Raw genomic sequence first — 17,195 nt, forward strand, 5'->3', positions numbered from 1 at the left:
ATCCCTCATTTCCTCTCCAGGGTTGCTGGCCCATTACTGTTAATGGAGGGACCAATTCATTCATATGCTTATCCCAGCAGCTGGCTGGAAGATGTCTCAGTGGTGTACAAACTCAACTTAGTGCCACTACCCTTTTTGTTCCCCAGATAGCATCTGCCAATCTGGAAATAGGAGAAAGCAGGCCACATGGAGCAATAAAACAGTCTCTTCATCCAAATAGGAAGGTGGCTTGTCTACCAAGCTCAGAGTTGTGTTTACAGACATGTTCCTTTTTCTAAACTTATTCCTGCCATTTCTCCATCCCAAGACCAGGAGATGATGGTTTTCAGAAAGTGTGTCATAACCTTTTCCTTTATCCAAGATTCCAGGTGCTTTCAGTGGTTTTTAACAAGAAACCTTTGTGACAGGGAAGGGGAACCTGTGGCTTTCCATATGTTGGTCAACTGTAACCCCCATCATTCCTGGCAATTGGCTATCCTATCAGAGGGTGATGGGAGTTAAAATTCAACAATATCTGGAAGGCCACAAGTGACATCTTTCTCTGAAGAGGGCATGGCCAGAAAACTACATATGACCTGATTTCTTTGACTAGAAAAGCTCTTATGGAACTAGAGCAGAATCTGGATGATTCATACCTCTAGTTGCAGGGGCGTACTTTGTTTTTGTAGCAATGAACCAGCCTATGAATTCTGCGCCCAGTCAAAATGAGCCAGAATTTGGCATCCTTATCCTCCCTGTTCCTCTCAGCATGCTAATGACCAACCACAAGTTTTTGTATTATGTAGTAAGCATCTTGCTTACTGAAGGAGCGTCTCCACCCCCATCGTTCTGCCCAGACACTGAGGTCCAGTACCGAGGGCCTTCTGGCGGTTCCCTCGTTGCGAGAAGCCAAGTTGCAGGGAACCAGGCAGAGGGCCTTCTTGGTAGTGGCGCTCGCCCTGTGGAACGCCCTCCCATCAGATGTCAAAGAGAAAAACAGCTACCAGATTTTTAGAAGACACCTGAAGGCAGCCCTGTTTAGGGAGGCTTTTAATGTTTAATAGATTATTTTGTTTTATTTTTCTGTTGGAAGCCGCCCAGAGTGGCTGGGGAAACCCAGCCGGATGGGCGGGGTATAAATAATAAATTATTATTATTATTATTATTATTATTATTATTATTATTATTATTATTACTACTACTACTACTACTACTACATCATACAAGCAAGTCTCTCCAATTTAAGAATCCTTAGAATGTTGTTGGCTTTTACAATGTGAATTTGGGCACGATTCTATGATTCAACACTATGAGTCCCTCAGAATTATATTAATTTATTGGGGGAGTTAGGCCCTTCTTTGCCAGCTCTTTCAGAAGGAAGTTGGCATTTCCATGTAAGGATTTATGATGGATATCAATATCAAGACTTGAATGTGCCAATTCTTTTTAGGTGAGAACAAGAACAGTTGCTGAATGTGTAGCATTTTACTACATGTGGAAGAAATCTGAACGATACGATTACTTTGCACAGCAAACTAGATTCGGAAAAAAGAGATACAACCACCATCCTGGAGTCACGTAAGTTCAAAGACCTTGAAAGGCTTTATTTTTGTGTTTTGTGATTTTCTCCTCTAGAACATCACATCCATGTTAGAATATTGCATTGATGTTGTTCTGAAGATGCATATCCTCTGATTATAGTCAGTTAAATTACTTGCCTTAAGATGATCATTGTCATTCCAGGGACTATATGGACCGGTTGGTAGATGAAGCGGAAGCTCTTGGTGGAGCTGTACATTCTTCAGCCATAACGTCAAACAGCAGATCGGAGCCCACATCTGACCAACAGCTAAGCATTCTGAGCTCTATCACTGCCAATGATTTGACAGGTAAATTAAAGGGTACATGGATGGTGTCTTGGAATAGCTTGTTGCTGCTGTATGTCAGGATAATGGTGGCATTTTGGCTAATATTGCTTTTCTTTCTTCTAGCACTGACCAACAGTGTAGCCACAGTCTGCCACTCTACAGATGTGAACTGCTTAGATGATGCCTTCCCACCTCTGGACAGCTTGCCTCGGACAGCAGTTAATCATGTGCCTGTTGTAACAGAAGATTTGCTTAACTTGCCTAGTAATGGTGAAAGTGATTGTTTTAATTTATTTGAGACTGGATTCTATCACTCGGAGTTAAACCCAATGAACATGTGCAACGAGGAGTCTGAAAGGCCTGCCAAGAGACTAAAAATGGGAATTGCTGTCCCAGAATCGTATATGAATGATGTTTCTGTGAATAACTTGGGTGTCGATTTTGAGAATCACACGCATCACATTACCAGTGCCAAAATGGCAGTCTCAGTGGCTGACTTTAGCAGTCTATCTGCAAACGAGACAAATGGCTTTATCAGTGCTCATGCAGCATTACACCAACACACTGCCCTCCACTCAGAATGAATTTCATCAGCAAACTGAAGAGACAGTGGACACTGTTGGTGGTTTATGGTAAACTTGATGGGAACGATCAAGTTTGCTTAGTCTTTCACTGGAAGTTTGAACTATGTGACATCAGTGATGTCTTTATGTACAGAACTATATCTTGATTTATCAAGAGTATTTTCACTTTTTCCCAATCCATAAATGTGGAAACTTCATACGACGTTTAGCAGAGTTTGGGGACTAAGAGAACTCTGTGGTGCAGCTTTAAGCTCTGCTTCCTCTTTCTTTTTTTAAACCTGTAAACAGAGACTGATGTCTCAAAACCAGCACAGAAATTCTGAACTGATTGGAGTGGCTTTTTTAGTCTAAGTTGCTTCTGCCGTAATGGATGCAGTGGAAAAGCGATTGTTTACAGGTACCAGTCCTGATCCCTGTTCAATGTAGCATTAAAATTAATGAAAAGCAGGGAAAGGTTTCTTTAATTTAAACTGCACAAACATACAATGATATTTTTAAGCAGAACCTTCTCTCATACTAAACCAGAGCACTTCAGTTTACAGAACAACAGGTTCATCTTGATGGATACTAGCACAAAGGACTGTAGGAGCACTGTCTAAAAAACGTGTTTGGATGCTCTTACCAAATTATAGGCCATGGCTACCTTACACAGATACAAATACACAGATTTCTGTATGTAAACCTATTGGCTGAAATGATACAGTATACTGGTGGGGTGGGGAAGTTGTCCACACTTCTGAGAAGTGTAATGTGAAAACATCAAATGTTATGTAACTTTTCTTAAGGCCACTGAGAGGTGAGGGTACAGTTTAGGATTTTCCACTAATGGTTTACATCTTAGGATTTGCCTTAAGTTCAGAGCACTGCAGTTCAATGTGTTAAACTTATGAGGGACTCTAGATTCATAGATGATACACAACTTTGAAGCATCTTCAAGCATGGATGTATTTTTTTTTCTTGGATTGCATTTCATGTTCCAGAGAGGAATCTTTGTTATAGCTGTTTTATGTTTATTGTTTAACCTTTCACTCTAGCTTTGCCTCTCATTTATAATATTAATCAAAAGGTGTTAGCTATATGTCCCGAACGACACAAAAATATTGAATTTTCCAACAATTGACATGCAGTAAAACATGTCTATTTTTGCACTGGCCACTATGTATATTTAATTTCCTTTTTAAAATATTGCAATTTTTTTTAAAGAAAATAGTAAACTTTTCAGTGTTGGTAGTAGTGATTTCATGGTTGCACTGCAGAAATAGAGAAAGCAGATGCCTTAGTTAATACTTCAAAGGGAGGGTATTTATTCTACATACTGTGAACTGCATTGACATCCTGAGTTTGAGATGCAGCAAAGTGCTGTGTGTTCTTCATGGCATTGTAACAAAGATGGCTTCAAAGAGTTAATATAGCACACGTAACATTTTAGCAAATTAATTTAGCACAGTGGACAAAAGTTGCTGTTGGTGATCTGTTCTGAAATATACATCTAAAAGCTGTCATTCTAATAAGTACACAGTCAATAATGGGGTAGCCTTGGCCCTGTGTTGTATTTTGACGCTTTTAGCCAAATTGTCGGCTTCTTGTTGCTGTGATTTGTGCTGAACTCTGTATCTTTGTTCTTTTTTGTTTTTGAATCAACTCATCACAGATAATTCTGTAAAATAACTGGCCATATTCTTTTTCTGTTATAAATTCAAGTTTATGGGTTTACAGTGGCTGGTCTGTATAAAAATCATTACACCATGTCTGAATGCTTATACCAGTTGCACTTAAATGACAACACCCATTCTCATTAGCTGATGCAGTACTACGTTCAGTTTATCTATGCATTGCTGGGGTCTTAATGAAGACCGAGAGTCTAGTTTCTCGTCTAAAGTTTTGATTGTCAGCAAGTTGAATGGACACTTTAGTTATTTAATAAAGACTTTTGACCAAAATTCTGAAATGGTATGAAAGAACAATGAATTCCGGCTAGTTTTAATAGATTTTAATTGCTGATCTAATTTAGCCTGTTGGCTAGCTAGCTGGTAATGTTTACGTCTAATTCCTTGTTAAAATGAGGCAATAATTTGCAAGATTATGTAAATATGTACATTCTGCATATCTTTTTAGATATCTATTTCAATATTTTCTGACTACTTCTGTGTATAGTAACATTTTGTGCATGCTTGATGTGACATTCATAAATTTGTACCACTATGACTTTATTCATGTAAAATAGCTATTTATTGAATTTTTCTTTTAAAAGCTGGACTTAACCTGTTTTTCTCTGTGTTAAACATTTTAAATGGAGAACTTGTTACCGTTTATTAAAAGAATTGCGTTTGGGAGGGAGCATGAAGATGGCAGAATTGCAACCATATGAAGAAATCTACATTGCCTTGATTCAATGTGGGTAAAGCACAATTCTTCTAACAAACTGTGATGACTTCATTGTTCATTGCTGAATATATTATCTCTCCTCTCCTTTTTCATAAAAACAAACCAAAAATCCATCATGGGCAATTGCAGTTTGGTACATGTATCACTTAACTACAGGGATTCTGAAAAGGATAGCTGATTCACATAGAAGTGTAACTGGTGCTGTGATTAGAGCAATACTTTTACTTTTGTTAAGTCATTTCATCTTCTCATCATTAGCTTTTTAAATGCTTACTTTTTCCCTCTTGTTATGGTCAAACCGCTGACTTTACTTGAAGGCTGTACAATACTGTCTGAAGTATACTAAATTGTGTACGATTGGGTTGATATGTGCAGTTTCCTTATAAAACCAAGTCAAAACCATATGTTAATTTCAGATCCAGTAGTGTATTAGAAACACAGTTTAATTTTAACCAAAGTCTTTAGTGGGTATTTCAAGTTTGAATGTAAACTAGTGGATAAACTGACCAATAGAAGACTGTTTGCCCAGTGTTAAAAGCACATTGTCTATAAATGAGAAACTGAATTTACATAGTATCATGGTTATGATTTTTCCATGTGAGTGGGAAAACTTCTCAGTAGTTTTTTTTTTTTTGCTAACAGTTAAGGTCCGCAGTCCTACCTGAAGCAACCAGTCATTCCAGTCATTCCTAGATTCAGGTTGGAATCCCCTGTGCATAGCAAAATAAATTAGTGACAATCGCAACCAGTTTTAGAATTGGATGCCCAAGAGGAAGTTGCTATTGTTGCATTGGTTTTAATATTTGTACATAAACACTGATTTTTTTGAACATTATTTTGTATTTGTTGTACTTTAATACCTGGTGTACAGTTCCAGAAATAAATGTCTGGAAACCCTTTTTCTTTTGTGAAAGTTTTCATGCCTCTGCAACATTTGTCACTTTAGTATATTTGAACACACAGGGTTATTTTAAAAGGAGTTTTCAGATGTTCAGATTCTAATCCATAAGAAACCAGATTTATATGCTCAGACAAGACTACATTCTGATTGCATAGAGAGGTTTCTCTCCCACTGATTCTAAAATTTGGGGCCATCCAATGAATCTGAATGTTGGAAGATCGATAGAATAAAGTGCACAGCACCTAGTTACATTATGGGATTAGTTTTTGTAAAATGCAGCAATGGCTCCCAACATGACGGCTTTAAAAAATCATACAAGTTCATGGAGAAGGCCATCAATGTCTATTTTCCATTAGAGGCAGTATGCATCTGTATAAAAGTTTTTCGGAATCTCAAGTGTGAAAAGTACAAAGTATGGGTGCCAATCCACTTGAAAATTCTCTTGTGCAGGCCCTGCTCAACTGCATAACACACTTTTTCATGTCAACTAGTACTTATGCAGGAAAGTCTTCCCATGTCTGAGTGGATCCAGAGTTGCAGGGAGTGCGATTCCACCAAATGGATGTCTCTGTAGGTAGAAGCAAAATAGCTGATCAGCAGTGACAAGGAGCCCCACTGGTGCTGAGAGGGCAGGTTCAAAGAGGCTTATTGTAACAACAACTCAGTGGATTGGTGACTACAGGGAGCTGCTTGCTAAGTCCACTTTCAGGAAGTGGTTTGAATCCACAGGAGTTCCTGAAAGTGGAATGTTATTGTTCTCCAGACACCCTTTTGAAGGCACACTCCCAGCGACAATCAGCTGACTGCCCATCTTCAAAGGAAGGTTGTAATTGCTATTAAGTTGGTCAGCCTGTACAATGATCCCCTTCGAACCCTGATAACTCGCCAGCCACCTGAAATCACTATAATGTCAGGTGGCTAACGGGTAGGTGGTCCGATTTACATGTCAAAGTTGGCACATGGTGGGGTGGGGTAATAAAAAATCTGGCCTACAGGCCAGATCCAGTTCCCCACCACTGATTTAAAGCAATCAAACTTACAAAGCATACTATGTTTATTGATATAAATTCAGTAAGGTACCTAAAAAGGAACAGGAGCAAATCCTAAGATATAACAATGAGAAAATATATAGGATGAAGACCACTGATGATTGCAGGCACTGTTTTAATACTGCATAAACCACTAATTTTGCATTTATTTTTCTTTTCTTAAAAGGCTCAGCCAAAAGGATGCACCAAACCCCTCACTGCCACCAAGTATGCATTCAGTAAAAAATACCTGATGAGTCCCAAACTGGTCAATCTGTGGCTCCTCAGGCTCAGTTGATAATTGTGTAATAGTTTGAGAAAAGCTCTTCTCCTGGTCCAATGTCTTGGAGAGCAATCAGAACGACACATCTCATAGGCCTGCAGATTGCATAGTGGAGGAATTTCAGATACTATTATACACATGCACTTATACATGTATAACACACACCAGTTTTTCTTTCTTTAGGTTCCAATAAGCGAAGGTTTAAATATGTGACATATTTGGCAAGAATGAGCTAGTCAAATGATCAAACCTAATCCAATCTATGAGATTGTAACAAGTATTTGATTAAACTTCTCACCTCTGTATCTCATGACAGTAGTTGATGTTTGGAAGATACTGTTTAAATTCTATAGGAAAATTTTCAGGCACGTCAAATTCCTGATAGCATACATTGGCTGCTTTATCTAATGGAAAAATAAGAGAGGAAAAATCTTGAAAAAGATGAGATGCACTAATATTGGTGCAACTCTCAGTTAATGTATCTTTTGGATTTATTCACGTAAGTAATCACTCGCGTTATTTCTTTATAACAAAAATCCTGTTCAGATGCTCTAAAACTGTTTATGTGGAGCATCCTCATTGACGTAGCCATGTGAAGGAAGTAAATCCGACCTGACAATAAATATTATATGGAGATATACCGCTTCCCTCTATGCAAAAGATGGGTCCCAGCATTCACCCAAACTGCAGATTAGAAGCAACACTGGCAGTTTGGTAGCAGTGAGCCAGAAGTTAATCTCCCATAAAGTTGTATCCCTGGAGAACTCAACATGATGGTCTTTAAGGTGCCGGAATCAAGTCTAGGAAAAAGTCTGTTTCCTACTTACCAGGTGAGCAATTGTTGACATATTGCCCCACTGCCAGTGGATTCTGCAGACCAGTTGTAAGCCAAAATACATCACTCATTTTCAAAGGACCAATCTGATCTCTCTTGCTGCATGACCTGAAAAAGGTTACAGCGTTAACTAAAAACCCCATTTTGACAGCTTCTTGAGCAATCATCTCTTTTCAATGCAAACACGTGTACATACACACCCCACAAATTAAATTCATTTGCTAAGACTATGCTACTCATTACCCACATCCTATCCAGTACCCGTAAGCAGCAAATCTGATCCTCTACAGAACCTGTGACATAGCAAATCAAACGCTGCCCGTTCAGCTGAATACGCAGCATGTAAGTTCCACTTTGGAATAAGGCATGGTTGTCAAGCATCTGCCAGACTTTTAATACCTAGCTGATGGGTTGCATTTAACTTGGTGGGTCTTCCATCTCAGAGCTATGTGCCTTCATTTTTGGTAATGAAAAAGGCTTTTGCTCAAGTCTAAGGAAGGGCTGTGGTGGCAAGGATGTTACTTTGCAGCAGATATTTGTAGATGCAAAGAATACCTGCCAGTCATTTAATATTTAAATCATTAATACTCTTAACAACCAAGAACTTGTGATTATCCAGACAACCATTACATTTGGTTGCAGCAGAGACTGAAATGGGGCAACATGGCCCACTCTTATCAGTTCTGCTGAGAAACCAGCGTCATTTGACTCCTTTTCTCCCTGGACTGCAATAAGATGTCAATTAAGAGTTTATGTCCGATTTTGCTTGTTTTCCTCCTCCCTCCTTACACCCTTTCCCTTTTGTGTCTTGTCTTTTAAATTGCAAGCTTGAGGGCAGAACTATATTGTTTGTTATTGATCTTTTCTAAATCACCCTAGGAGCCTTTCCAGGGTAAACATGCTATAAATATATAGTACTGTGTGAATTTCTGGCACAAGCACCAACCTATATTATCTATGTAAATCTGTGGAGTCCTTTCCAAAGCACAAAACTTACCATAGATGAAACCAGCACATCAACAATTGACACGTTACATTGTTAGTGAGTATACAGAGAAGGAAGTGATTTTCACATCTGCAAGCACTGGATACAAATAAACATCGGCCATAAAAAGCAGTGCACAACCCACTACTTTGCCATTAATTTGTTGTAGTTCAAATTTGTGCAGACATGAGCTTCTGCTTTTCTGTTAGCTTTCAAATTGTAAGTAAATATTGAGTAATGGAACAGTGGAATATTCTACAGTAAAAGGAGTACAGGTTTTGTCAAATATGGTTTTATGGACCCATCTTATTGGCAGATGTTCTCCCACCTTCAAGGTTAACTTCTGTCAAATGTTAAAAAAAAGTCACAGGGAAATAAGACAACCACTTGCACATTCCCAATATCAAAGCTGTGCAACAGCAAAAAAAGGTTATGTTCTACAGCCAGAAAATAAACTCACCCCCAAATCTGTGGCTAACATTTTATTCCATATAAAAACCTGAAGCAGACACCTTCCAAGTTCTTTGGTTTTACTTAAAACACTATTAGATAAGTACAAAGGGTGAAACCTTGGGGCTGACATTTTTCTATTAAGGACCTACCTGTATATAACTTTTGATATTCCCTTGTCATTCCCATCAATAAGCACCCCATCTATACATCTAAATATAAATGGATTGCCAATGGACTGGAAAAATATGGGCTCATACTTTTCATAGACTGTGCCTGTGTGAGACAAAAGTGGCTATTTTAGATTCCAGCTAATCACAATTACTACTAATTTTTAGGGTATGATATCTGGGGGCAAATGAGTCTTTTCTGACAGGCCTCTTGAGCTTTAAATGGGTTCAGAAGAGCAGAACAAAAAAGTGTAACTTTTTCCAGCATGGAGGTGCTGGAATGTCATGCAGTTATAAATGACAGAGTGGCCTTCTCATAAAAAAGGTGACAACTTTACACAGACTGAAACTAAACTGCTAGAAACAGGCACCAGGGGGCATTAAAGAGGAACAGGGCTCCTGTACCTTTGATATTTGTGTAGAAGAGGGAATTTCAACTGTCCTCTTTTCCATCTGGCCAACCCAACTGTTCTAAATAAAAGCTTCAAGGCTTTTTGACTCAGGTTTGCCAAATGCCTCTTGGTTTTAATGGTTTCTTCTCAATCACAGAACATAGAAATCCTCTTCTATTTCAGAACAGCACGGCCCTAAGGATTCGTAGTGATCAGCCACAACTCGGTGGCAGAATGCACATTGCATGCAAAAGCTCCTAGATTCAATCCCTGTGAGAGCCCTCTGCTGAGACCCTGGGGAGTTGCAGTCAGTCAGTGGCTGCATTGCCATGTAACGCTCAACCATAAGTATGATCTGTTAAACCAGTGGTTCCCAACAGGTGGTCCGCGGACCCCCAGGGGTCCGCGAGCTATGCCAGAGGGGTCTGCAAGATGCTAAAAAATATATTAAATATATTTCGTATGATAACAGATTTTTTGTTTTGGCCGCTTCCTGCATGAGCAGAGTCTAGCGCAAAACTAGAATTAGATAGAGGCAGTAGTTCTGCTGTATGCCGTTAGGTGGCACTTTACAAACACTACTGTTTTGCAAAGAGGCAGCGCGTGCATTCTACTAACACTCACCTCCCCAAGATGCTTTGCGCGCGTCTGCTTCATTTGTGCGCTACTGCGCAGGTACCCTGTCTTCTCCATTCCCCTCCCTCCTCCCTGGCGCGCGCTGCCTCTTTGCAAAACAGTAGTGTTTGTAAACAAAGCATTGTTTTTCGTGGAAGCTACATTTCGCGTAGTTAAAAATGGACCATTGGTTAAAAAGTGGTTCATCTCATTAAGAACTGAAAATTAAAACTAACTGTATACTGATGGAGTACTCTGTTGTAACTGTAAAAAACGTATAAATATAAAATATAAAAAGACTCTTAATTTGGCTCTCACTTTTTAATTTTAGGATTAGGAATTAATGGGGGTCCTTGTCACAATAGCGGCTCGATGAGGGGTCCTCGAGAAAATTTTGTTGGGAACCCCTGTGTTAAACCATTATGCGAAGAAAGCTGGCTTCAGTTGTTATTTGTCTGAACTAACACTAAGCCAGCCACTCCACGTTTTGCTTCCTCAATGAATGAAAGGAGCCACAAAGTAGGAGTACTTGGCCAGCATGCAGATTCTGCAGGATGTTTTAACAAACAATATTTTTTATGGTTCAGCATGACATGCAAACACAGTCAATTATGATAATACTAGTTACAGGTAGGTAGCTGTGTTGGTCTGACGTAGTCGAAACAAAATAAAAAAATTCCTTCCAGTAGCACCTTAGAGACCAACTAAGTTTGTCATTGGTATGAGATTTCGTGTGCATGGTGTATCTGAAGAAGTGTGCATGCACACGAAAGCTCATACCAATGACAAACTTAGTTGGTTTCTAAGGTGCTACTGGAAGGAATTTTTTTATTTTGTTATGATAATACTGAATAAGATGGGCTAATGGTCTGACTCAGCAAAAAATGACATCATATGTTTATGTATTTGTAAATACATTCTTTCCATACCAGGATACATAGAAACAACTGCTCCTTTTGGAACAAAACCTTTCGTTACAAAGACTCCTGTTCCAGCAGAAATAAGTGAGCTGTGCCTCCGAGTAATGCTGAATCCTAAAGTATGAAGGAGAACGTCTTCTGGACTGAAGATGATTTGATTCTGATGGCTGTCATCAATTGTTTGGTTTATCTCGGGCTGATCTTTCTGCAGGTCCAGGTATTTAGATTTAACTTTTGGAAGAAAGCTAAGAAGAAATGTTTGTCTCCTCAAGTCGTTTACAAATAAAGCTGTGAAAGTTTTCAGGAGTGTTTGAAGTACATCTTCATCAGAAACCGTTTTGTCTTTAGAGCCTTCTGGTACAAACCGCAGAGTTCTGCAACAGTCCAATAAACAACAGAACTGAAACATTTTGGAATGTTGTAAATAGATTTTGGAAACTGTAGCAAACACTACTTGCTTGCTTTTCAAACCGTTTCAAACCACTTACAGTTCTGTTAAAAGCCATGGCCATCTTTTATATTTAAAAGTCATGCATATTTTGTATTAAATGTGCTAAACATGAAGATTGCTTTGAATTCTAGAATGGATGTACGCACACTGATTTCTGTGTGTCCCAAGAGGCTGATTGGCTGGCATGGCTCACTGCTCCTGGTTGCCTTGGAAGTAGTTTAAGGAAGTAGCAGTAGAGAATCAGTCCTACTGACAGCACAATTGAAATGGGAAAGGAAAGGAAGCTCTTACTGCCTAGCTAATTCTTATGTATAAGACTATACTGAGGAATGGATAAAGGAGATGATAAAGTACAGTGGTGCCTCGCAAGACGTTTTGTATTGTGAAAATTTCGTCTTGTGGTTTTCCAATGTAAACAAAGCAAAGCAACAGCAACAACAAAATGCAAAAAAATCGTCTTGCGCAGCACGGCCATAGAAAAATTTGTCTTGCGAGTCAACAAAAAGATCGCAAAACGCTTTCGTCTTGCGAGTTTTTCGTTGCGTGAGGCATTAGTCTTGCGAGGTACCACTGTATAGGTGTTTTTCCACACTGCATGAAACTGATTCTTCTAATGAGAAGTATCTGTAGGTTCTTTTTCTTTAAAGCAAAAGGTGAAATCCCTCCTAAATTAAGACAACCAAAATAACAGAATAAATGTTCCTTGCATGAATACAAGGCTGTGATTAATTAGAAGAGATGCACTGAGATCATTAAACCACAAGTATTCAGCTTGCAATTTTATTAGTTCCACCAGAGAGCCAAGAATCAATTTAATCCTTTATTCATTCCATGCATCTGCTTATTATTACAGAAATTAGAGGGGGGGGGGAGACCAATTATACCTAATCCCCACTGTACCCAATGAAAAATTGCTCCCTATATGATATATTCACAAATATTTCACTTCTAGTTTTAATAGCTTATTTCCCTTGAGAAACTAGTTCATAGCCTCTTTGAATGGAATGTCTTCATCCATCATATATATATATGGGGTCTTGAGGGGCACAACAAAATTCCTACTGAGTAAATTGTAAGCGGTTTTTTTTGAAGAAAGTGTAAACGAGAACATTTAGCTCTGGGGTGGAGAGAGAGAAATACCTTGGAAAATGAAGTTTTATACAAAAAACTGTTAATCCAGCTATTTAATTATCAGCCCATCGCATTATCTTATTTAAAATGTAGTAAAGCTGTTGTTTCAACTGCTCACAAAGCATGACTGAAACCTTCCATCTGCAAATGTCAGCAGAATTTTTTGCTGCGTTTTGGCTCCCCTGTTTCTTCTTCTGCATTATACAACATCGCAGAATGAAATTGCCATATTTTTCCATGTATAAGACTAGGTTTTTTCCCTAAAAAATAATGTCAAAATTTTGGGGGCATCTTATACACCAGCGTTTCTCAACCACTAGTGTGCTGCGAGACGCTGGTTGGTGTGCCGCAACGTGTGGTGACGAGAAGGGCGATTTGCATTGTCACGTGCCTGGCGGCCGCCAATAAACATCACTAACCCGCCGGAAAGCAATATTTCTCCTCCTCTTTCCCAAAGCTCAGTGCAAACGAGCCTGGCGGCCGCCAATACACAGCGCTGACCCGCCGGAAAGCAATATTTGGCAAGTGTTTCTTACAGCCATAATTATAATATAGGGCGGCACAGAGTTAAATTTTTTAACTTTTTTAATGGTGGTGTGCCTCGTGATTTTTTTCACGGAACAAGTGTGCCGTGGCCCAAAAAAGGTTGAGAAACACTGTTATACACGGATAGATCTCCCCCCATTTTCTTAAATTGGAGTCCCCAAAAATAGGGGGTGTCTTATACATGGGGTTTGTCTTATAGACAGTTAAAAAGGTATGTCACAGAAATGCTCATTTTAAGGTTGCCAAATGACCAGAAATTCTGCCTGATCTGCTGTCCAACCCTTAACTTCTACAGACATCCACAAGTGAAGCTTTTCATGGTACAGGATAGTAATCATTGCTTCACTAACATATGCAGATCAAACTGCAGCAGCAAAGGTGCTGAAAGCAATATATGCAAAATTACCCACAGAACACAAGAGACCTCAGCACTAACCAATCCAAACAGCAGACAGCATGGAACCTCTATGCCAAACTCTTGCTTCTATAACTGCTGCTAGTCCTAGTGTGGCTTTCAAGGTAGTGGCCATGATAATATATATGTGTGTGTGTGTGTGTGCGCGCGTATGTCCAATCACTGCAGATGGTGACAGCAGTCACGAAATTAAAAGACGCCTGCTTCTTGGGAGAAAAGCAATGACAAACCTAGACAGCATCTTAAAAAGCAGAGACATCACCTTGCCGACAAAGGTCCGTATAGTTAAAGCTATGGTTTTCCCAGTAGTGATGTATGGAAGTGAGAGCTGGACCATAAAGAAGGCTGATCACCGAAGAATTGATGCTTTTGAATTATGGTGCTGGAGGAGACTCTTGAGCAGGGGTCCCTAGACTACGGCCCGCGGGCCGGATGCGGCCCAATTGGCCTCCCAATCTGGCCCGCGATGACCCCCACCGCCCGTTCTTACAGCGTGCAGCGCGGCGGCGCACTTCCACATCGGAAAAAAGCGCCGAAAATCATTTGTGCGCATGCGTATGGGCCTCTCCCAACCCAGAAGAGGTCATTTCTGGTGCACTTCCAGTAAGTGTGTGTGCGCATGCGCACGGGCGCACACTCCTCTGCCATCTGGCCCGCCGCGCAATTGGCACAGCGGGCACCGGCCCAAAGCCGGGTAAGTCTGGGGATCCCTGCTCTTGAGAGTCCCATGGACTGCAAGAAGATCAAACCTATCCATTCTGAAGGACATGTCCTGAAGCTGAGGCTCCAATACTTTGGGCACCTAATGTGAAGAGAAGACTCCTTGGATGTTTCCTGATGTTGGGAAAGATTGAGGGCACAAGGAGAAGGGGACGACAAAGGACAAGATAGTTGGATGAACATGAGTTTGACCAAACTGCGGAAGGCAGTGCTATGGCCCATGGGGTCACGAAGAGTCGGACATAACTAAACGTCTAAACAACAACGTCCAATCAAGTTCATTTTTGAACTATTCTGCAGAAGTCAAACCTCTGAACAGTCAGGATGCCTCTTAACCCTAGCACACATGCACATGAAGGCAAATACAAAATGTCAACACACTGCTTCACTTGCACCAACACCATACCACCCAACAGGAAATGCTGTGGAAGGCGTTTGCAGGCATCCTTGGGCAGCCCCCACCGCTGTTGCTTGCCCTCATACCTCATGGGAAGCGATTCACTATGGAAAGTATGATTTATTATTACTTCTACTACTAGTAGCAGTGCTCCAAGCAACATTAGGTGTCTATGTCAAGCCACCATTATAATTTAGCCACAAATCCTCCAAACGTAGTCCCATCCTGGGAAATTTAAACGGCCGTTTGACCAAGCTGCCTAACGCCGCTGCAATCCCCAGAAGAACAATCCCACGTGGCCTAAAGGAGCTGCTAGCGGGTAAATGGGGAAGGCTAACCGCTTCTTAGGCATAGCTGCCAAGTTATCCCTTTTTTACAGGGATTTTCCCTTATGCTGAATAGGCTTCCTTGCGAGAAAAGGGAAAACTTGGCAGCTATGTTCTTAGGGCAGGTGAGAGGATGGGGCAGCTACGCGGATTTCGGCAGGCATGCCAGCAGCAGCCCCCACTGCCGCCAGGGATCCGCGTTGCTTTGCCTTTTGCCATTGCCCCGGCTGCGGAAGAAGCCTGCGCGCGCGCCCTCGCATGATCCTCACGTGCAAGAGTTCACCCCGAGTTCGCCAACCCGGCGCTCTGCCACGCGAACGCCGCCCTTGTACTCAATGTGAAAAGGCTGGTTTCCAGGCAACACCGCCGAACTTCTGGCTTAACTTTTACTATTCTTTGCCACAAACCCCCAGAGGCGCGCAACTGGCAGAGAGACCCCTCGGGTCGCCTCCTTCTCCCGCTCTGCCGGTGAGACGGAGGGCGAGAGAGGAAGAGCCCTGCTTGCAGACCAGGGCGGGAAAGCGCTCCTCCCGCCGCCGCCGCCGCCTTCACCTGCGCTTGCGGCCGAGGTTGAGAGCGATCCAGGGCACGAAGCGGTACTTGTAGGCCTCCCAGCGCCTCCGCAGAGCCCTCAGCATGGCGGCGGGGGTCCCTTTCCCCGGGGAAGAGCCGGGCTCGGTTTCTTGCTTGGTCGCAGGAAGGGCGGCGGAAAGGCGAAGCCGCCTGCCTGGCCGCCGCCGCCGCTGCAGCTCCTCCAATCGTCGTCTGCAGGCGAAAGTATAAATCCAAGGAGTCTGCCTTCACACGCGTGTCTCCTGACCCGCCTCGCAACGCACCTGCGAGCTGATTATAACCCCACCGGACTCTCTCGAGCGCGCTTGCTTCCTGCAACGGATGGGCAGGGCGGGCCAAAGAATTTCTGCCTCACCGTCCAGTAAATTCGTGCGTCAGGAGGAGTTTGCCTGCAAGAGCTGCGCAAGCAGCCGCCGAAAACCTTATCAAGCGCGGACATGGAGGCAGCAGCAGCAGAAGAAGAAGCAAACAACCAACAATTCAGATGACACTCATTGAAGAGTTTTGAATCCGCGGGGTTAACCTGCAGCCGGGTTAGGCGGTGGAACCAAATGTACGCCGGGCGCAGTTTCGCAGGGGGACGTTTTGAGGAGACGGAGTTTACTTCCGCTTTAGGCGCTCAAGCAGCCTCCTAATGCGCCTTATTCCATTAGCTTCCAAGGTGGGGATTTCTGGACAGTTCAGAAGGGCTCCCCTTTTCCTATTGGTCGCAGATTGGGGCAGCACAATTGGGAGAGTAAGGCCCACTGGACTTGCTATTCTCAAGCAAATGTGCACATGGCTCGGACTGCACCTTGCAACCCTCGCAGTGGGGTTTTTTTGGGAAGTTTTAAAAACCACGCGGGAACAGCATGTATATACCACAGATGGGGGAACTCCATGTTTTTGGATTCCAGCTTCAGCCCCAGCCAGCAGGATCTCCCAGGTCCTGATCCAACTCACCAGCCCCTGCAACACTCCCCCTTGTATGGCTGCTGAAAGATGGGCAGTGATGTGATGTTGCAGGTGGGGTGTAACCCTGCTATATTTTAATTGATATCTAAGGAGCCTCATCCAAGCAAAGAAGGTTGGCTATTTAAATTAATTACATATAAAAATTTGGCAACAAAAGAAGGGGCTTCAAAAAGTCTAGGTAAAGGATAGAAAAAGAGTGGGAACCATTTAACCAATATTTAAGGAAGCAGGTTGAAAAAGCGAATCTTGTAGCAGAATTATGAAGGGTGTAAAAATAAAGGAAAAAA

General features: G+C 41.7%; 2 protein-coding genes across 5 annotated transcripts in view; one reads left to right on the forward strand and one right to left on the reverse strand.

Annotated features, from left to right (window-relative positions):
* MIER3 (MIER family member 3) overlaps positions 1 to 6,256 on the forward strand; it is a 22,367-nt gene extending 16,111 nt beyond the window's left edge. For all 4 annotated transcript variants that reach the window (XM_035100956.2, XM_035100955.2, XM_060280288.1 and 1 more), the window contains exons 11-13: positions 1,430 to 1,557; positions 1,723 to 1,868; positions 1,971 to 6,256. In XM_035100956.2, the coding sequence (XP_034956847.1) occupies positions 1,430 to 1,557; positions 1,723 to 1,868; positions 1,971 to 2,431 (735 nt within the window). In that variant the 3' untranslated portion in view covers positions 2,432 to 6,256. The remainder of the gene's footprint in view (positions 1 to 1,429; positions 1,558 to 1,722; positions 1,869 to 1,970) is intronic.
* SETD9 (SET domain containing 9) lies at positions 5,378 to 16,689 on the reverse strand. The gene is made up of 7 exons (XM_035100957.2): positions 15,934 to 16,689; positions 11,405 to 11,769; positions 9,451 to 9,574; positions 7,856 to 7,971; positions 7,327 to 7,432; positions 6,996 to 7,123; positions 5,378 to 6,285 (listed from the first exon to the last, which is right to left on the reverse strand). Exons 1-6 carry the CDS (start codon positions 16,017 to 16,019, stop codon positions 7,036 to 7,038), a joined length of 885 nt encoding a protein of 294 aa, XP_034956848.2. The 5' UTR covers positions 16,020 to 16,689; the 3' UTR covers positions 5,378 to 6,285; positions 6,996 to 7,035.
* Positions 16,690 to 17,195: the final 506 nt, after the last annotated feature.

Source organism: Zootoca vivipara, chromosome 11, assembly GCF_963506605.1.
Source record: "Zootoca vivipara chromosome 11, rZooViv1.1, whole genome shotgun sequence".
In the NCBI taxonomy this organism is placed as follows: domain Eukaryota; kingdom Metazoa; phylum Chordata; class Lepidosauria; order Squamata; family Lacertidae; genus Zootoca; species Zootoca vivipara.